This window comes from Ixodes scapularis, unplaced genomic scaffold (genome assembly GCF_016920785.2).
Source record: "Ixodes scapularis isolate PalLabHiFi unplaced genomic scaffold, ASM1692078v2 PGA_scaffold8__174_contigs__length_109621045, whole genome shotgun sequence".
NCBI classification, from domain to species: domain Eukaryota; kingdom Metazoa; phylum Arthropoda; class Arachnida; order Ixodida; family Ixodidae; genus Ixodes; species Ixodes scapularis.
The window spans coordinates 85,485,342-85,503,008 of NW_024609883.1; the positions used below are offsets into that span (position 1 = coordinate 85,485,342).

At 45.9% G+C, this 17,667-nt stretch overlaps 1 protein-coding gene across 1 annotated transcript in view; it reads left to right on the forward strand.

The window, feature by feature from the left end:
- Window positions 1-7,760: 7,760 nt before the first annotated feature.
- LOC8039783 (ATP-binding cassette sub-family C member 2) overlaps window positions 7,761-17,667 on the forward strand; it is a 61,027-nt gene continuing 51,120 nt past the window's right edge. Inside the window, 6 exon segments of the mRNA XM_040207036.3 lie at window positions 7,761-7,839; window positions 9,889-9,997; window positions 10,000-10,091; window positions 11,728-11,874; window positions 14,876-14,972; window positions 16,166-16,368. Coding sequence (XP_040062970.3) covers window positions 7,822-7,839; window positions 9,889-9,997; window positions 10,000-10,091; window positions 11,728-11,874; window positions 14,876-14,972; window positions 16,166-16,368 — 666 coding nt within the window. The 5' untranslated portion in view covers window positions 7,761-7,821.

The following is a 17,667-nucleotide window of genomic DNA, read 5'->3' on the forward strand; positions in this document are numbered from 1 at the left end:
TGGCGGCAGCATTTGAGGGCCATCGGAAAACACAGAGCCCAGAACCGCAAGATCTACTTCCAGGACGAGACTTGGGTGAAAGCTGGCCTCACAGTCGACAAGGTGTGTACTAAGAGCACCATAATGTCAGCAAGTCAAGCCTTCATGTCTGGACTGACGTCGGGGCTAAAGGTAAAAGGTGATTGCCACTCACGCAGGTAGTGGCACTGGCTTCGTGTCCGGCTGCCTGAACCTGTTCCGTGGGAAGAAAGAGGGGGACTACCATGATAAAGTGGACTCGTACAGGATTGAAGCATGGTTCCTTCATCTGCTGGACCACATCAAGCCAAACAGCATAATTGTTATAGACAACGCGCCGTACACCCGTGAGCGATATGAAGTTGAACAGCCCTCTTCTTGTTTTTGACGCTCCTGCAAGTTTTAGAACAAGCTCTGTTCCAGAAGAGGGCTAGTACGCAAAGCTTAGACCCCCAAGCCACGTACCATTTGGGACGTTGAGAGTTAATATAGCTTTAGGGAGCCGTAAAACAGGCAAGAAACCAGGTAAGGTGTTCACCCTCATATTGCCGGCGGGTGCACCACAGCAGAAAGGCTGAAGGCGTTCCTACAACGGCAACAAAAAAGGGCGAGATCAGCAGTGGCTTTCTTCCAAGAACATAGATGGGACCGCCACAATGAAGAAAAAATACCTTCTGAGCATTGTAATAACGCTGAAGGATCGCTACAGAAAGCACAATGTTGACGTCATGACTACGGACCCCGGACACAGGGTGCTGAGGCTCCCACCGTACTTGCGAACTGAATCCCATAGAGTTGGTATGGGCACGAGTCAAGCAGGAGGTAGCCTCCAACAACGTCACATTCAAGCCCAATGACGCTGAGCGGCTCTTGAGGGAAGCAGTGGACAACGTATGCCAATCGACATGCCAATCGACAGCTGTTATAACAGCTGTCGATTGGCGTGAATGTGTAGAGCATGTGACAAAAAAAATGGAGGCGAAGTTTCGGGAATGTGATGTCCCAGGGTCGAACCTCGAACCAGTCATCACCCTCTCGATGCAAGCGACACGGAGGAGGAGAGTGGAGACGACGACGAAGCTGGCGACGAGTACGAGAGTAAAGCGATCTTCGGTGCTCAGCCTTTAGAATGGAATTGACAGTGAACTTATGTCCCCCTGTGACATGGTGACTCTTGAGTCCTGACTGTGGCTAGAACTTCGGACTCTGTAATTTTCACGCCCCAGAACACAAAGAGCTATTTTTAAGGACCATTTACATACTGCAAACTCGGATTCTCGACATCATACAGGTTGTGATTCTATTTTTCATCACGTAATAGCCTTATTCATGGCTTTTCGAGGTCTTTGAAATCGGCTATATGTATTCCACTGCACCGTGAATAACTATACAAAGTTTCATCTTACAAAAAAAAAAGTTTACAGTTGCATTGCACTCACTAATTTTCACATCTACAACAGAGGTGCAGGGCCCCATCTTTGTTTCCTGCTTTCTAAACACATATGCATAGATTTAAACTTTCAGGGAAATTGAACAGGCTTTGTTTTTATCCAAGAAAGGGGACATAGTGTTGGCGTCATGCCGAAAGTGGAGCATTGTTCTGCAATATGACCCAGAGCATAACATTTCACTTGCTCACCTCATGCATGTTCAGTGTCGAATACGCTTCATTTTAAGGTCTAAACATTATGTTCAGCCCCGTCTTTCATTAATATAGCTCCGTGGATAGCAGTGATCAGTCTTCCAGGCGGTCTGTGCGAAAGTAAACACACAAACGGCCACCCACATGCCTTGGGGTCTCTCTGGCAATAAGCGTATCTCACATCCACCATGCCGTTTCAGATTATAATCGGGATTCTTACCGCCATCCACACATAGTGCCATTTGGGAAGCATGCGTAACCTGTGATAGGATCTTGGAAGAATGCATCGCACACCAACCACGTTGTTTCTGCTTATAATAAAGTTTTGTACCACCATCCACACACCTTAGGGCCACTCTGACAATAAGTTTTAGTTGGGATGGAACCACGTTAGAACGTATCTCTCATCCACGACGCTAGAAGAGCGTATCTCACGTCCACCCCGTAAATACTATGGCCAGATTGCCTGGCAGAAATTCCTCCCACGCTCCTCTATCTGTTATGAACCTGTCAATCAACAGACTCAGTGATTCCTAAAAACAGCGCAGCACAAAACACCTTCGACCGATTTAATTTTGTCAAACCAGAGGGCAATTGTCCAATTTCGGAGGGTACTTCCACGGCCACTCGATCCCCCCTGTTGGTGCGGCCTGCCAATGTTTTTCCGAAAACAAAAGAGCGCGCGTGAGAGGAGAACTTCTCCCACTTTCCGTGGGGGCGCTGCACATCGGTGAGCGGTCTTGTGAGCTGAAAGCTATTAGCGGCGAGATGTTTTGGTGGCGCCCTCCTATGGTTCCCCCTTGTGACGTCATTACCTTGCGAACAACAAGTTCGATGGTGTTTGTAAATAGCATGGTGGAAGCCTGAAATCATTGCGATCTCAAAGCAACACTGCCAACACCGTCGAAATGAAAGTTCTTTCATTCCTCTTATTTCCGTCGATGGTATACCCTTTCCGACGTCATAGTCAGGTTTTGGGCCAATCGTGGAAGGCCGACCACAGCGACGCTTTCGGTCGCGCACGGGGCTAATACTTTGTTTCACCTTATGTTGTACAACAAGAAAGGCTGGAAGCGCGAGCTCCTTGCTCAGGGGCAGATCTCGGCGGCACAAGCTTTCGTGCAGTAAGGGCAGCTGTCAACGCTATGAGCTCGCGCTTCCAGCCTTCGCTGCGGTACAACATAAGGTGAAACGGAGTATAGAGAAGGCGCCCAACGCGCTCTTGCTCCGCTACCCAGATAAAATATCTGCCTGTCATTGGCTTCGCCCATACCGAGGCGCTGCCGCGGTTGCAGAAAGCAGCAAAACTCGCTTTCCCCCCACCTATGCACCGCTGTGCTCGGCGAAAATATTGTAGTGTCACTCTGCGCTCGCGTGTGTGGTTTCTGTTGGCATTTTGGAAGCTGCCGGAAATGTAAATGCGCGTTCTAGTTCTGAGTACCAGACGGCGATGAAATGTGCCAACTCCACTTGTGAAACAGGAAATCCTGCAGTTGATGAAGAACAATGAAGTCTCTTCTGAACTTGAGTTCGCACCGCTGAGTTACATGGCTGGCTACTTGGCCTTCGGTTGCGAACAAAAGGTGGCCATTTTTATTTGTAGAAATTGTCGTGATATCAAAGTAATTAGCTGAAACATTCAACCTAGCAAGGCAATAAGAATTTCTCAGTGAAAGCAAGGAAGGCTAATGTGTAGAACCCGCTAAACTTTGCAGGTGACGTGTCCTGAATGCAAGCGCAAATTAAGGGAAATGCATCACATGACGGAGCATATAAGTTCATGTTTAGCCTTGATTAAGGAGGACTCAGCTATCCACGACCTGAAGCTGTCTGGCTGTGCAAGCTCGTCTGCACCTTTGTCGAGAGGGCTCTACAGTGGGCAGAGATTCGTGGTTGTGGAAGGATTCGCAAGGTCCTCTCGAGCGCTGTGCTTCCACACCTTATGGACTGCGCGCTGATGTGGTGTGTTAACTGCCGAGACCCCTAGCACAGTGAAAGCTCTGCGAGCTCTTTCTCGGAAAACTCTTCAGATATTTTTTTGGCAAACTGGGCTGGTGACCTAAACAGCTCACTAAAAAATATATCGAGGCTTTCGCGGAAGCCTCTTTCCCGAAAGGTACTCCGCTTGTGAACTATATGGCTCCCTTGGCCTGTTTTTTGTGAACAATGAAGTTTATATTGCTGAAGTTATGAACGCGGAATCCGATTTGATATTGTACTTTACAGATGAATAAATGGCACAGCTCGCGCGTGCTCGAGCGTCGGTTAAAACCGGAAATCATACGGCATATAGCTATATCCAACTATAACTCCTGTATTACAGTGGTAATAGAAACGGGGCAACAGTTACGGGAACAAGAAAACGACAATTCGCTCATACTGCCAGCAAAATGCAGCTTTAACGCGCAGCCTGCAGCTGAGTGAGCCTTTCGCAGAAATAATCATATTCTTTTATTCTACACAGATTTGTCACATCATTCATGCAATCTGGTACTCGTTTCAATTGAGACTTGCGCCTTCACGAAAAAAAAAACATTTAAATAGCCACACCGGGCCGGACCGGGCGTACTGCTCCTCTCTCACTATATTTCGTCTTACCTTACCATGGACTAATCTCGAACGCTGTGCTAGCGCGAGCGGCTAGCCTTTACTGCCTTGACTGGAGCACTCGCTGCACGAGCGCTCATGCAGCCGCCGAGGCTTCCTTCGAAGCAACTATCTTGCTCTTTTAGCACGCGCGGCTAACAAGTACATACTAACCTGAAACGAAGTATAGAGTTCCTCGATATGCTCCCCGAAAGGAACTCTATCTCTCACCTGTCTCTCACCGATAACGAGCGCCACGGCTGGCGCTGCGGGGTAAAGTAGAACTATCGCTCTCACTGGCGGAGTGAGGCATACGGCAGGCCGCTCCCAAGAGGAGTCCTAATCGAGTGGCCGTGGTATTTCTCTTGGCCGACTCCTTGAATTTCTGACAGTGAAAAACCTGTACCCAGTCTGGATACTAGCTTACCAAGTTTTTTGCCTGTAAAAAAAAGGGTTACCAGTTACATGTGCCCTTTTGAAAACGCAAAAGGAATGCCTCAAATAGGAAACATGTAAATTCTCGTCAGAAAAATACTTAGGGAAGTAAAGTTTGCCTTGGCAAGCAACAAGCAAATGTTCAAATTTTGAGTTATATGGTGTTAATTGTGGTTATATCGCAATAAAAACAGGAAAAGGGACAGTCAAAGTCTCTCGAGACGTTATCTGTCCCTTTTTCTTCCTGCTTCACGATTTTCTGTTTTTGAAACCACAGTCTCAGGTTTTCAATCATGTATAACGCCCTTCATTGTTGTAGAAATGCTCGAAACACGTGCCGCGCGCCACTTCATGGAAGAACATGGCGTCTGAAATCTAGCTCAGTGCTGCGCTGTTTCCCATGATCTTCCCAAGGGCTGCACGTTGCACGTGCCTCGTGCATCGACGCACCTTGCGGAACTTTTAAAACATAAAGGGCTTTAAGGTGGCCTGGTGCCTATCCTATGCCGCCAACGTTAATGATCGCCACGCGCTGGGGTTGGCAACTTGTAGAAAACGCGTGCTGAGGTCCAGGCATTGTTAGAATTGGGCTATTCTCATCACCGCAGTGGTTGGACACGGGCCACTACACCAGTGTCCGCCGAGGTATTGATTGTTACAAGCAGAAGTCCAGTGCTCACGCAGTTCTCGTGTCCAGTCCATGAGCCACGCTTGAGTGGAGCGCGTCAGGCGGGTGGTATCGATCAGTCTTAAGTAGTAACGCGTTACTAGTAACGCGTTACTGTAACTTCGTTACTTTTTTCGTAACTTGTAACTGTAACAAGTTACTTTTTAAAATTGTAACTTGTAACTGTAGTTCTATTACTTTTTTCTCAGATAACGACGAAAGTAACGACGTTACTTTGGTCGTTACTTTTCAGTGTTTTATGAATAATATATCACTGAGCGAGGTGCATTTTATCCATTCCTTGCACTTTCCAAATTGTCTATTCCGACATTTCGAGTGTCAAGTTGGCCTTGCACAAAGTTGTGAATACGTTCTTTCCCGCGAGTCACGACTCAAATATAGCCACTTGTAGATTTTAGGAAAAAAATATCTAGTTACCTTTACGCGCGCGCTTGTACTTTGTGGCTGAACACTTACATCTTAGTGTCTTGAAGGCCCTCTCTATGTTGTAGTTTTTATTTTTTCTGTGCCAACGCTTTTTAATCGGGTGAATTAACCATGAAACAGCAATACATGAGTAAGGCACTGCGCATGTCTCGTGTTTTGATTAGCGCAACTACTCCGCACTGCGCATGTTTCGTATTTTGATTTGCGCCACTGCTCTGGTGTGGAAACTTTCAAACAATAACTTCGAGAAGCAACAGCTGCTAAGTTACAATATGAAGTAAAAATTGTACTTTTTAATTTTATGCAATAAAACGTTGTAAGGGGTCTTTTCTAGTTTTCTCGAATTTTTTTTTGTGTTATAGAAAAGTAACTGAAAAGTAACGTCGTTACTTTTTAAAAGTAACTGTAACTGTAACGAGTTACTCTTTTGTTGCGGTAACTGTAACGGTAACTTCGCTACTTTTTTTCTGAAAGTAACTGTAACTGTAACGAATTACTTTTTAAAGTAACTTACCCAAGACTGGTATCGATCCCCCAATCGCGTCATCAAACTTTGAAAGGCCAGACGGAAAGAATTAGTTCCCTTTTTTTCTCGCTATTTCATCGCAGCAAAAAGGCTTCTGAATCAATGACGGTCTGTGCGAGTATACTTGGACCGGCCTAGGACCAGTATCGCTCTGCAAATTTATGAACATTCCAACCCCATTTCGTTTCATGGCTACTTTAACAGAGGAAGGGGGGCGCCAAAAGCACTTGTATCGCCAGCCTGGTATCATACTTCAACATGAACTATAATCCGTTCACCCTGCAGCAAATGCCATTAGCGCAGGAGCTCGAGGTCGCTGCTTTGAAGCGTTTCTCCGCAGAACGAGCGCTCGCGCTAGAAATGCATATCTCAAAGCCAGGAGCGGGGGCTAGCTCGTGCTCGTAGCTTAGGTTGTAGTTTCAGCATATAAAGGTGAGCGGAGTACAAGCGCAGACTGCATTCTACAATCCCCATGGGTTTGATCTTGCCTAGGCTACGCTCGCGCTCGTACAGCGAGAGTGTTAATCAAACTCCATTCAAATGTACTCACTTTCGCTTGTAGCCTTTGCTGTTAGTCTGGACCCCCGCGACGCGAAACATAGTGGTTTTCAAACGGGTGAGGAGGAAAAACTTGAGGCATTATCCAACCCCACCTAAAGTTGGTGACGGGTTAAAATCCCAGTAGAGGCTTCTTCTCGAGAGCGAGCATTCGGCCTTCGGTAAAACTCCGTAGCACGCGGAGCCGAAATTCGGAGGAAGGCAACGAGCATGTGCTGGAGGCGCGAAGCTGAGGAGGACCAGAGCCGTTTATACTGAGAGAGTTTGGCCTTCTTAAGGAGATTTTGACAGTCTGACAACCACAGCAGCGTAGTCTGACAACCGGGGGATGACTACTTCCGTCCGCCATATTGTGGCTCTGACTCATAGGAACTCTACCCGATTTCTCAGGAATGAACAAGACAAAGAAGTAACGCCATATTGTGTTATCGCGAAATCCGCTTGTTCTAGCGGCCAACAAGCTCCGCCCATCGGCCAAACTCTCTCAGTATAAACGGCTCTGAGGAGGACGTGCAGTGGCGTCAGAGCACCGAGCTCTGATTGGAAGGATTAGTGGGTAGACGCGAAGGCAGGCTGCCTTTGTCTCCGACCACTGTCTGCCTCCAATCAGAGGGAAGAAGACCGTCGTCTCCGCGTCGCGATGGGTCTGGTGCTTGCTTTCAACACTCAGTGTTTTTTTGTTTTTTTATTTCTACCACTCAGATGACGTTGCTATCTCCTTCTGCGAGGGCGTCCATTTCGACGGGTCACGTGGTGTCCATACTGGGCGTAGACTGCACCCAGTTGTCGATGAGCGTCTACAATTTCCCGCTGCCCGGCTGCGGCGTTCTTTGCATGCCCATCCTCCTCTACCTGCTGGCGATGAGGGTGGGCGCGGGAGTGACGCTTTGCTGCGCGGGATACCTCCTCTTTGTGTTTCTGGTTCCCATACCAATCTCGAGGATGCAGAATCTGCTCTGGGTGAGTGAGATACATACATAGGTTCTTGTACGTGACGCGATACAGCGTGAACATTTTTTAGTGCTGTTGTTATGAAAATCTCAATCCCCCAAAATTGTCCGTTCGTTCGTCCCTCTGTGCATTTCCCCGCTAAGTTTAGCGGAGAAATTGACATCACATGACCTATGCACGAAGTCTGTTTCCCCGCTAAATGTAGCGGGGAAAATAATAAATATATAGATTATTTATGACGGTAATGCAAATAATGCAAAGTGCAGCAAGCTGGACAAGAATAACAAGAACAATAATCCAAGAACAAAGGACAAACACAAAACTCTAAGCACCACAAGGTGACTGGTGCGCGACTAAAAAAATCCGCCTGGTCCTGGTATCGAACCAGGAATCCCTCCATTTCCAGGCCGCGGCACTTTGCATTAATTGCATTAACATTATGCCCTTAAAATCAGGCCGTTCACCCTTCTTCGGGTTAGACTGGTGGCAGCTGTTTAAAACCTTTTGCTTTGCTGACGTCTAACTCCTGGTTAGCTCAGTTGGTAGAGCGCTCTACTGGAAATAGAAAGGTCCCTGGTTCTGTACCAGGACCAGGCAGATTATTTCAGTCGCGCAGCAGTCACATAGCGGTGTTTCGATATTTGTGTTTCTCCTTTGCTCCCCTTGTTTCCCCTCTCCAAAGATTATTATTGTGATTATTGCTGTAAGTTCCTCACTTTTCAAAACGATTTTATAATGTCTTTTAAACTCATTCAAACGATCGCTCATTAACTACTTTATCTCATGCATTATAGCAATTTGGAGATAAAGGTCGCTACCGAAGTGGTTTTTCTGGTATGAGATAGTTGACGAGCAACACATTTTATTGACTATATAGGTAGCTAGGATTAAAACCTTTTACCATAATGGATATTTTGATGACATTCTTTCGACATGATGAAAGGCAAACAGATGTTACAAGTGACTGAATCTTCCTTATTGTGTGGATTAAACAATGTTTTGAAAATTTCCCTGTTTCTAAAGTTTTTTTTTGTGCAACTCCTATTTGAATTTAGCGTATAAAAAAACCTCAGGATAAAATATAAATTTATAATCTGCTATGAAATAGGTGATGTCATCATAATATACCACAACTGTTCAAGCTGCCAAGCTGACTTTCTAAATACCAACTGTCAAACAAATACTTTTTTTAAAAATAATATAATTGTTGCTTTTGGTCTTGCTATGCCAAACTGTAATACCCTGAAGGAACGCAGTTCAAACAACAGTTCCTGAAATGCGTTTTACTCCCGGTGTTTTTAGCATCCAGGTACGGTAAGAAACCAAGGGGGAGGAGGAGATGAGAGGGCGCTGGTACATCAGAGCGTCGTACTCTGATTCGGAGGATTAGGGGGTAGTCGCAAAGGCTAGCAACCTTCGTCTCTACTCACTGTATCTTTCCGATCAAGGCGATCAAGACCGCCGTCTGCTTTCCACGCAGTGTCTCGCGTTCGAACGCAAGAGGGTGGCGTTCTGCGTTCCAACGCAAACGGTGAGTAGAGGTGAATCCAGCAAGCCTTTGCATCTACCCATTAATCCTTCCAATCAGAGCTCGGCGCTCTGTCATCCCTAGACAGTCTCATCACCTTCTCTCCCTCGGTCTTTCTCTGTAGAATGATTCGGCTGCCACCAGAATAGCGTTTCAATTATATAGAGCATTTTTCGCGTTTTCTGTACAAGTCTGCGGCCACTCTACAACAACCGGAAACATCAACACAACCCTGTTTACCTTACATCAAGGAGCAGTGAAAGCCTTTGGTTAGGCATGAATGGTATCTCTCCTACAATATATAAAAATTCATTCGCCGAGGTCGTTTATGCGGTGATGCTAAGTTCAGATTGATCAGAGACATTTTATTTTTAGAGAAAGAATAGACCCGAAGATTATTTACTTTCTCACACCGAGGAATGTGAACTTTTCCAAAGCGAATCCCTCACAGCCGACTTAAACTGCCTCGTAGATTGGGTCTTTTATATTGTTGAAGACTGTAATTTGGCGTTTCATTCGTTCAATAACAGCGACGCCAGATGAGAGCCCGTGGCGAGCGGCTCAAGATGACCTCGGACCTTCTATCGTCGGTGCGCCTCGTGAAAATGTATGCCTGGGAAGGCGCCTACCAGGAAAGCTGCTGCGCGCCAGAGACGTGGAGATGAAGCCGCTCTTCTGGGTCAACGTGCTGGACGGTCTCATTGACTCCATATACAGTGCCTCAAGCTCTGTGGTATGCATGTCACGCACCATCGGCAGATTTATTAAGCATGGTTCACACATTTTTCTTTGAGCATGTCCGAGTGCGCTGCAAGAGTTTGTGTTTTTGATTGGCGCATAATACTGTTTGCCCCATTCGCTACATTTCCAAGCGAAGTCGAGGACCACCCATACCAGTCCACACGCACACATTAAAAGCGAAATGTCACAGAGCCTTTACTAAGGTCTCAGCGAACTTAGCCAATAGTGTTGAAGCCAATTGTGATATTTTATTTTTATTTTTTAATTAGAACGAGTTTTACAAAACTGCGTCAACATGCTTCGTTTATTAGTGTGGATAGGTAGGTCAGTCTCTAGTCGTAAACGGTTACTGCAAGTGCTTGCAAGGTGGTCTATTTCACTAAAGCGGACATAAAAAAAAAAAAAAAAAACTTTTATTTGCACAAAAAGAACGGGGAAAAAAAAAATCTCGGAGGACGCTTAACTTTGCCTTTAAGAGTGGAAAGCGAGAGCGTTATGGGGCCCCGTCCGCATCGCGTTTTCATGGGCTTCTGATGCTCGGAGACACTATCGCGTCTCCGGATCGTCCTGCCGCTGCTGTCGCCTCGCTTCGGCTCGGGCACGGCATATATACATATAAACTCCCGCTCGTTGCCAAGCCTTGCAAGCGTGCCTCACGTGACCTAGTCGGTATCGTGTCCAGCTCAAAACCGAAGGGTTGTCGGTTCAAATCCCGCCTAAAATTCTGATATTTTTTTCTTTAAAGCAAATGAATTAATTTCTAAAGTGAAATCTTTTGAGACATGCGGCGAACTATAATTCGCATTACATGTCACGTTTTAATCACCTTCATTGAACGCGTGACGTCGCGTTTCACGTGACCGGAAGGTGGGGTATAACGGCGATGTCACGGAATCCGTAGAGCATCTCATACTGGCAGCGGGATGTTTGGAATCGTCGCATCCCGGGGCAGCGAATCACCGGTTCTCCTACGAAGCGTAGGCTGCCTTCGGTATGGCTTGCTTGAGTGCGATAATCGTGTACTATTGACCTTTTTGTGCACTCTCGTCCCCAGCCACCTACACATATCCGGAATGGGCGTCGAAAAAATAATAAAACGTTTCAACTTGCAAATGGTAAAAAAAAAGAGGAAGGCAAAACTAGAATGTGTGACGTTTACGCTTATATCCTAAATGCCTTCTATTGGCGTGGCAATGGCACAACAACGTTTTCGCTCATACTGGAAGTGACGACAATTCAAGTTGGCGGCACCCTTGTGAAAAAGGTCTATAGACATTTGCAAAAATCGTCTTCTGCGCGTTGCCGTGCTTGTCAACTGGGCTGTGGAACGCCTTCTGGACATGCGCTGTAGCTCTGTTCTGCGATATATCAGACGCTGCGCAGGCGTCCACAGCTCAGTGACTCAGCAGTTTTCGCCAGTGTAATAAGAGCTGGAAAGGTCTATACTCTTTTTCGCTTAAACAATTTGACCGCAGCGGACGCGACGATCGAATGGGGCCAATCAAACAGTTCCAGAAATGCACCGTCACTGCGACCATCGTTTTTGCGCGTTTGTTATCAATGACAAGACGAACCACGCACACTGAACATTGAAAATAATAAAAACATTTGTATTTTGACATTCGCAGTTGATCATCATATTGTTCGCAACCTTGGTTGTTTTCAACCCAAGACAAGTCCTCACATCGGCTGCCACGTTCAGTTGTGTGTACATCGTTTTTTTAACGGATGTCACCATGACGCAAATGGCGTGCGCCCTGCGATGCAGGAGTCAGGTAACGGTTCCTTTGTTCACCCGTGGCTAATGTTTAAAGACGTAGGATTATGATCAGCTCTCGGTAAATAAAACATGTAATTAATTCTGAGTGAAGGAACAAATAAATCAACCAACGCGAGAATTTTAAATTAAGTCTAATCTGTGGAATGGCCATGAATCATATCGCTATAATGATGCATTTTGAACGAGTATTCCTTTCGATGTGACGCCGTTGACACTATACTAATTGTTTACTATCGCGTTTCTACTGAACTATAGATCAGTTAGTTTCAACCTGCAGAGAACGTCGAGCGAAGTAATAAAATTTAATCGATACCACAGTCCACCTTTTGGTACCCACGGACCTTTCGCAGATAAATTTGCCGAAAAAGTGACTCAAGCGCCCATTTATAGGCCGTGCAACCTATGATGAGTAGGCATTTTTCTGCCTTTGCACAAACTAATTGGCAGTAGTGGGGCCCAAGCATCCTCACGCGCCACGCTGCTGACCAATACGTTTTCTCGCCGAGTAATTTTGAGGATAAAAGCGGACGTTTTGCTCTAGTACCTCCTTTACAAAAATTAATGACGAAGTTTTGGGGATCGCATCGTGGGCGTCGTCAACCATGCTATCCCCAGGATTTAGTCATTAGAGAGGGGCTATCGGAGGTATCGGAACGAGAGATCGTTCCGATACCTCCGATAGCCCCGATAACGATACTATGCATGCGCAAGGGAGGCGGTGGCGGAGTATCGGGTATCGTTATCGGAGTCATGGGAACGTTCTACTAAAACTCTCTATTAACGTTTGAGACCCACGCGTTGACGGTGTTTAAAATCGGCTAATACTGTGGGCACGAGCATTGCCGAAGCATTCGATTTGGGCTCGTGACAATTAAGGCATCAACATGCATTCGTGTAGTTTCTCGTGTCTCATTAGCTGCGATGACGGGACAGCGTATGCCTTGTGCCATAGCCTCCTCTATATTCACAAAGCCTGGCAGTTTGATGACGGAGCCATAGAGTGCCCGGTCGCAGGCTTAAAGGGCGAGGATCTGGTAGCAGAGAGCATTTCTCGGGGAGTCTGGTATTCAGCGCACAGCTTTTGCAGCGGCGAGGACCCGAATCATGGTTTTTGAACCCGACGAGAAAAGAAGCTGTAGCCCGAGGAACACGAGAAGCACGAGTGGACATTCCATCGCTCGGGAGAAGTGTGTTTCGGCGTCTCGCCGCAGCGGGGCGTCCGTTACATAACTCTTGTCTGCCGCTCTACCTTTTTATTTTCGGCGGCCTCGTCTCGTGACGATCTGCCAGGTTTTGTCAGTATAGAGGAGCACATTTGTGCTCTGCCAACTCCCGCGGTTAGCTATGATAAACATTCGCGGCTTGTTATCAGCTTCAGATCACGTGGCCGCTAGTACAGTGTGCTCAACTGTAAAATATAATGCGGAGTGGTGGCCGAAACTGATAACAGAGCTGTCTAGCGATTAAATCAATGATGTTGCAGATAATAAGGCGGCTGTTCTTGCGATTGTCGCCGCTCCCCGATACAATTATCGCATGACCTCCCTGTGTCTTTCTTTGTCACCCGCGCTTTAAATATTTACTTGTTTGTTTTGTTGTTTTTTCCGCTCTGTTTAGTCGCACCTACGCATTTACCATGCGGGGCTACCATACCTCGGTGATCTTGCAGTTTCTTAGATAAAGGCCACCTTCTTTAAACAACGAAGAACAAAATCGAAGAGAGACTTTTTTTTTTGTTATCGCGGAGTCATGCATTGGGTATTGTTTCGGAGCTGGGGGTGTAACTCATGAAAACAACAGCGGCATAAGCTGCCAGAGTGAGCCGGTAGATGACGAATGACGCATACAGTCTCTCCGGCCACCGCTCTGTTGTTATATTTAACAGTTGAGTACAGTGTACTACCTAAAGGTTGAGGTTACAGACTACTTTCAAGTTCCTGCACGCAATACTCCGCGCGTTGCATTATGAGACCAATTTGGCCTTGGAGAGGAGTGGCATGGTTTCGGTTTCGATCGCCCCATTGATGAAGTAGGGCGTCTCAGCACTGCATGAAAATAAAGTGAGCGCTCGCTTACATGGCACTCATTCATCTTCGTGAGAGCCTCCGTTGAAACAGGAATCTACAGCGGCCGTAAGCACCTGCCTATACTTATCGAGGAGTAGGAATACGGCCGGCCGCGTCCCATACCTTTCCGCCGGCCAGGCCACCGCTCCAGAGTGCAGTATGAACCTCCCTGTTCATAGATAATTTCGGAAGCCTAGGTCACTGAGATGATGCAAGAGGATGATAGGCCCAGTGCAATTCTTCCGCTTTCTGTGTTTGCCTGCGCATAAACTCTGGTAGGCCCCCCTTCCCCCCTCAAACATAACATGCATGTAAGGGAAGTCACATATTCTAAAATGCATTTACTGTATTTAGTCGTGACGGAATGTTGTGAATTCAGGGTGGAAAATCGAAATTAAAACCGTGACCAATAAGTTCCCAAAGTGCGTTGCGCGGCACTACGCCACTAGAATGACTTCAATTTTAGGAAAAAGCGTCTCGAATTTTTCTTTTTACGACTTCCGTTTTGTAAAAAAAAAAAAAAAAAAAAAAAGGAAACACGTCTGTTTCATAAGTTGTGAATGTCAAAAAAATAGTTCTAAGCAAGCGGGATTCTAGCAAAGGCACAAAATTGTTTTTTTCACCCCTTTAACAGCGTTCTAACTTGTGTTTGTCATAACCTGTGTGAGCCCCCAAAAAATGGATTTCTTTTATCCTGTTAAAGAAAAATCCAGAAAAAATAGAAAACAGCGTTGTCTCAAGTAAAAGAATAAAATATATACGTAGAAAAATGATTGAAATGTATACGTGTTTGTTATCTTAAAATGAAAATATCGTGAAATTATTTTCCGACACGTACCGTTTCTTTAATGTTTTATACCTAAAAGTTTGAGTCTTACTTCTCGTTTGTTCAGTAACAAGACTAACTCATTGATTTCTTTGTTTTAAAAGGTATCTTTGGCGGTGAGGCGGATTGTTGAATTCTGCACCGAAGAAGAGAAAGAGGAGCCGAAGGTCAACTTTGAAGACAATGCTGAAAAACGAGACGGTAAATTATAGTTCACACGCAAATTCACGTGTGCAAGCATTTTAAAAGTCGTGAAATTACATATTCACGTATAAAGGGCTTCCTTGTAAATTGAAAAGTCAATTGATCAATTTATGGCGCAAGTCACTGGGTCTTTTCTGTGTATGATAGGTTCAGCGACAATAGATTTCGTAGAGAAAAATGACGAACACTATAGTAATGTGCTCTTGACACTGTCTAATTGGTCCCGTCAGCTCGTAGCGTAGGCTGTGTTTGGGCTTAAAGGCCGACGACCAGACCCGAGATTCTGCAAGGCAGAAGATCCTCCTCCCCATGGGGGAGGAGGAATGAGGCAACGGTGGACAGGGTAGAAGGGGGGAGAGGAGGAAGCGAGGGAAAAGTGGAAAGCGCGAACTGGTCGTCGGTCTTGAAGGTGAGCCCAAGTATCGTGAAACAAATATTGTTCTATATTTTTTGCGTTAAAAGTATTCTTTTTTTTGTTTATAGGCTTTAATCATTATTTGGTATCTTTAGATCTGTTTTCCTTCTTTTTAATTTATAAATGTAATTATTGAGCCATAAAGACAATAAATTCTCATTATACACGCATACAAAACCAACCAATCAATCGATCAAATAATCAATGCATGAATGAATAAATAAATGAGTCAATCAATGTTCACTGCAGTGTCCACAAACAAGACTGATGTAGGGTTGTAGTCTTATGGTTCTCGTGATGTTAGGATGAATGATTGCAAGCTCGCCAATGATACCTTAATGCGCGCATGCTTCACGTGCTTGAGTCTTGTCGATATCGGTTGTTTTTGCTTGTCGCCATGGTGAGGCTCGGGCATAACGGACCACATATATAAGATGAGCTTGGCCTTGCTGCTTTTATAGTTTTACTGCCTTCTTGATATCGCTTCGTCGTTCGCATATTGGACGTTTTGACTGCTTCCTTCCCAACTGTCCCGTCTTCTTGACTTTACACTGTCGCACGTGAAAAACTACTTCCACTACTACTAATAATATTAATAGTAGTATAATAATAATAATAGTACTATCAATGAAGCAATTATCAAAAGCTTGACCACAGCTTTGATTTGTCTTCGCGATCGAGTCTATATTTTCCTGAAAAGGCTGACAGTTTTCTCCCTGGCCATCGAAGCATGTCGTGTTTCTAATGCTGTTCTCATTAGCCTGTTTTCGCCCAGGAGAGGTGATTCTTTCCAACAGCTCTTTTACGTGGAGCAAGAACACGTCCGACGAGACCGGCGCCGGCCTCGATAATGTCAACCTCCACGTGAAGCCCGGCTCCCTGGTGGGCGTGGTAGGGTTCGTGGGCAGCGGCAAGTCTTCTCTGCTCTCCGCTATCCTCGGAGACATGCACCTGTTGGAGGGCACCGTCAAGTGCACCGTGCGTTACCCCATTCGTGACACTAGATGACTTCCAACAATTACGGGATTGGTCCTTGCAAAATAAAGATGACATTGTAAAACCTTCGACTGTAATGCCCCTGTCCCACTAGAGCAAAGAACACAAGCGACCGACACTGACAAGCCTTAAGAACGTAGGCACATTTGATGTAGTACTGCATTCTTGTGGTTCTCGTAATGTTTGTATGAATGATTGCAAGCCTGCCAAGAATACCTTCGCGTGCATGCCTCACGCGCTTGAGGCTTGTCGATGTCAGTTGGTCCTCTTTGTCACTATGGTTGGACTGCGGCATTACGACCCACATGAATGGGTTGAGTTTGGCCTTGCTGCTTTTATAGTTTGCCGCTTTCTTGATTTCTCTGCCTCATTCGCATAGCAGACGTTTTGACTGCTTCCTTCTCAACTGTCCCGCCTTTCTAACTTTTCCGTTTTGTTGGCTTTACCCCCTTCTTGGCTTTGATTTCTCTTTGAGCTTGCCGTTTTTTCTTGTCACCTCTTTGGCTCTGCTCTCTTTTTCAGTTCACTGTCCCCTTGGCTTTGCTTTGCTTTGCTACCACCTTGACTTTGCAACCTCCTTAGCTTTCTCACCCTTTGGATTTGCTCCCTTCTGAGCTTTGCCACTTTCTGGGACTTGACATGTTAACTTTGTCCGCTTTTTTGCTTTGTCACCTTTTTTGCCACATCCTTTGCCAAATTCTTTGACTCCTCGTTAGCTGGGCCGCGTTTCTCGCTTTGCCACCTTTTGGTTTTGTCACCCGCCTGAATTTTGAAAACAGGGAGTTTCGGCCTTCCTGGGTTTGTTTTTTCTTGCTAGTAACCCAATCCTCAGGCAAGCAAAGAGCAACACGAACTTGCGGCTACCACTTTTCGCAAAAAGAAAGACAACCAGGCGGCATTAACACTAGTCGTCTATTCTTCCGATAAAGACGGGGAGATCACAAGGTGTATCCCTCGTGCATGCACTCCGGGAGTATTGCTTTCAAGCGTGGCCATAAGGTATTGCACTAGCTTCTAATCGCCGGTGTGATATAATATTTTAAACGAATGTACCGTCGGGTTTAAATCAAATGCGAACACTGACGAAACTTCGAGCCTACTACCGGTGCAGCTTCCAAGCATGGGTTGCACTTGGCGAAGTCCAAACACATCGGAGTAGGAAGCATAACCTCGCAGCGTCGAACTCCGTTGAGTTTGAACCTCGCCAAGCACCACCCAAGCTTGGAAGCTGCACCGGCAGTGGGCTCGAAGTTCCGTCACTGTTTGTAGCTCATTTGAGCC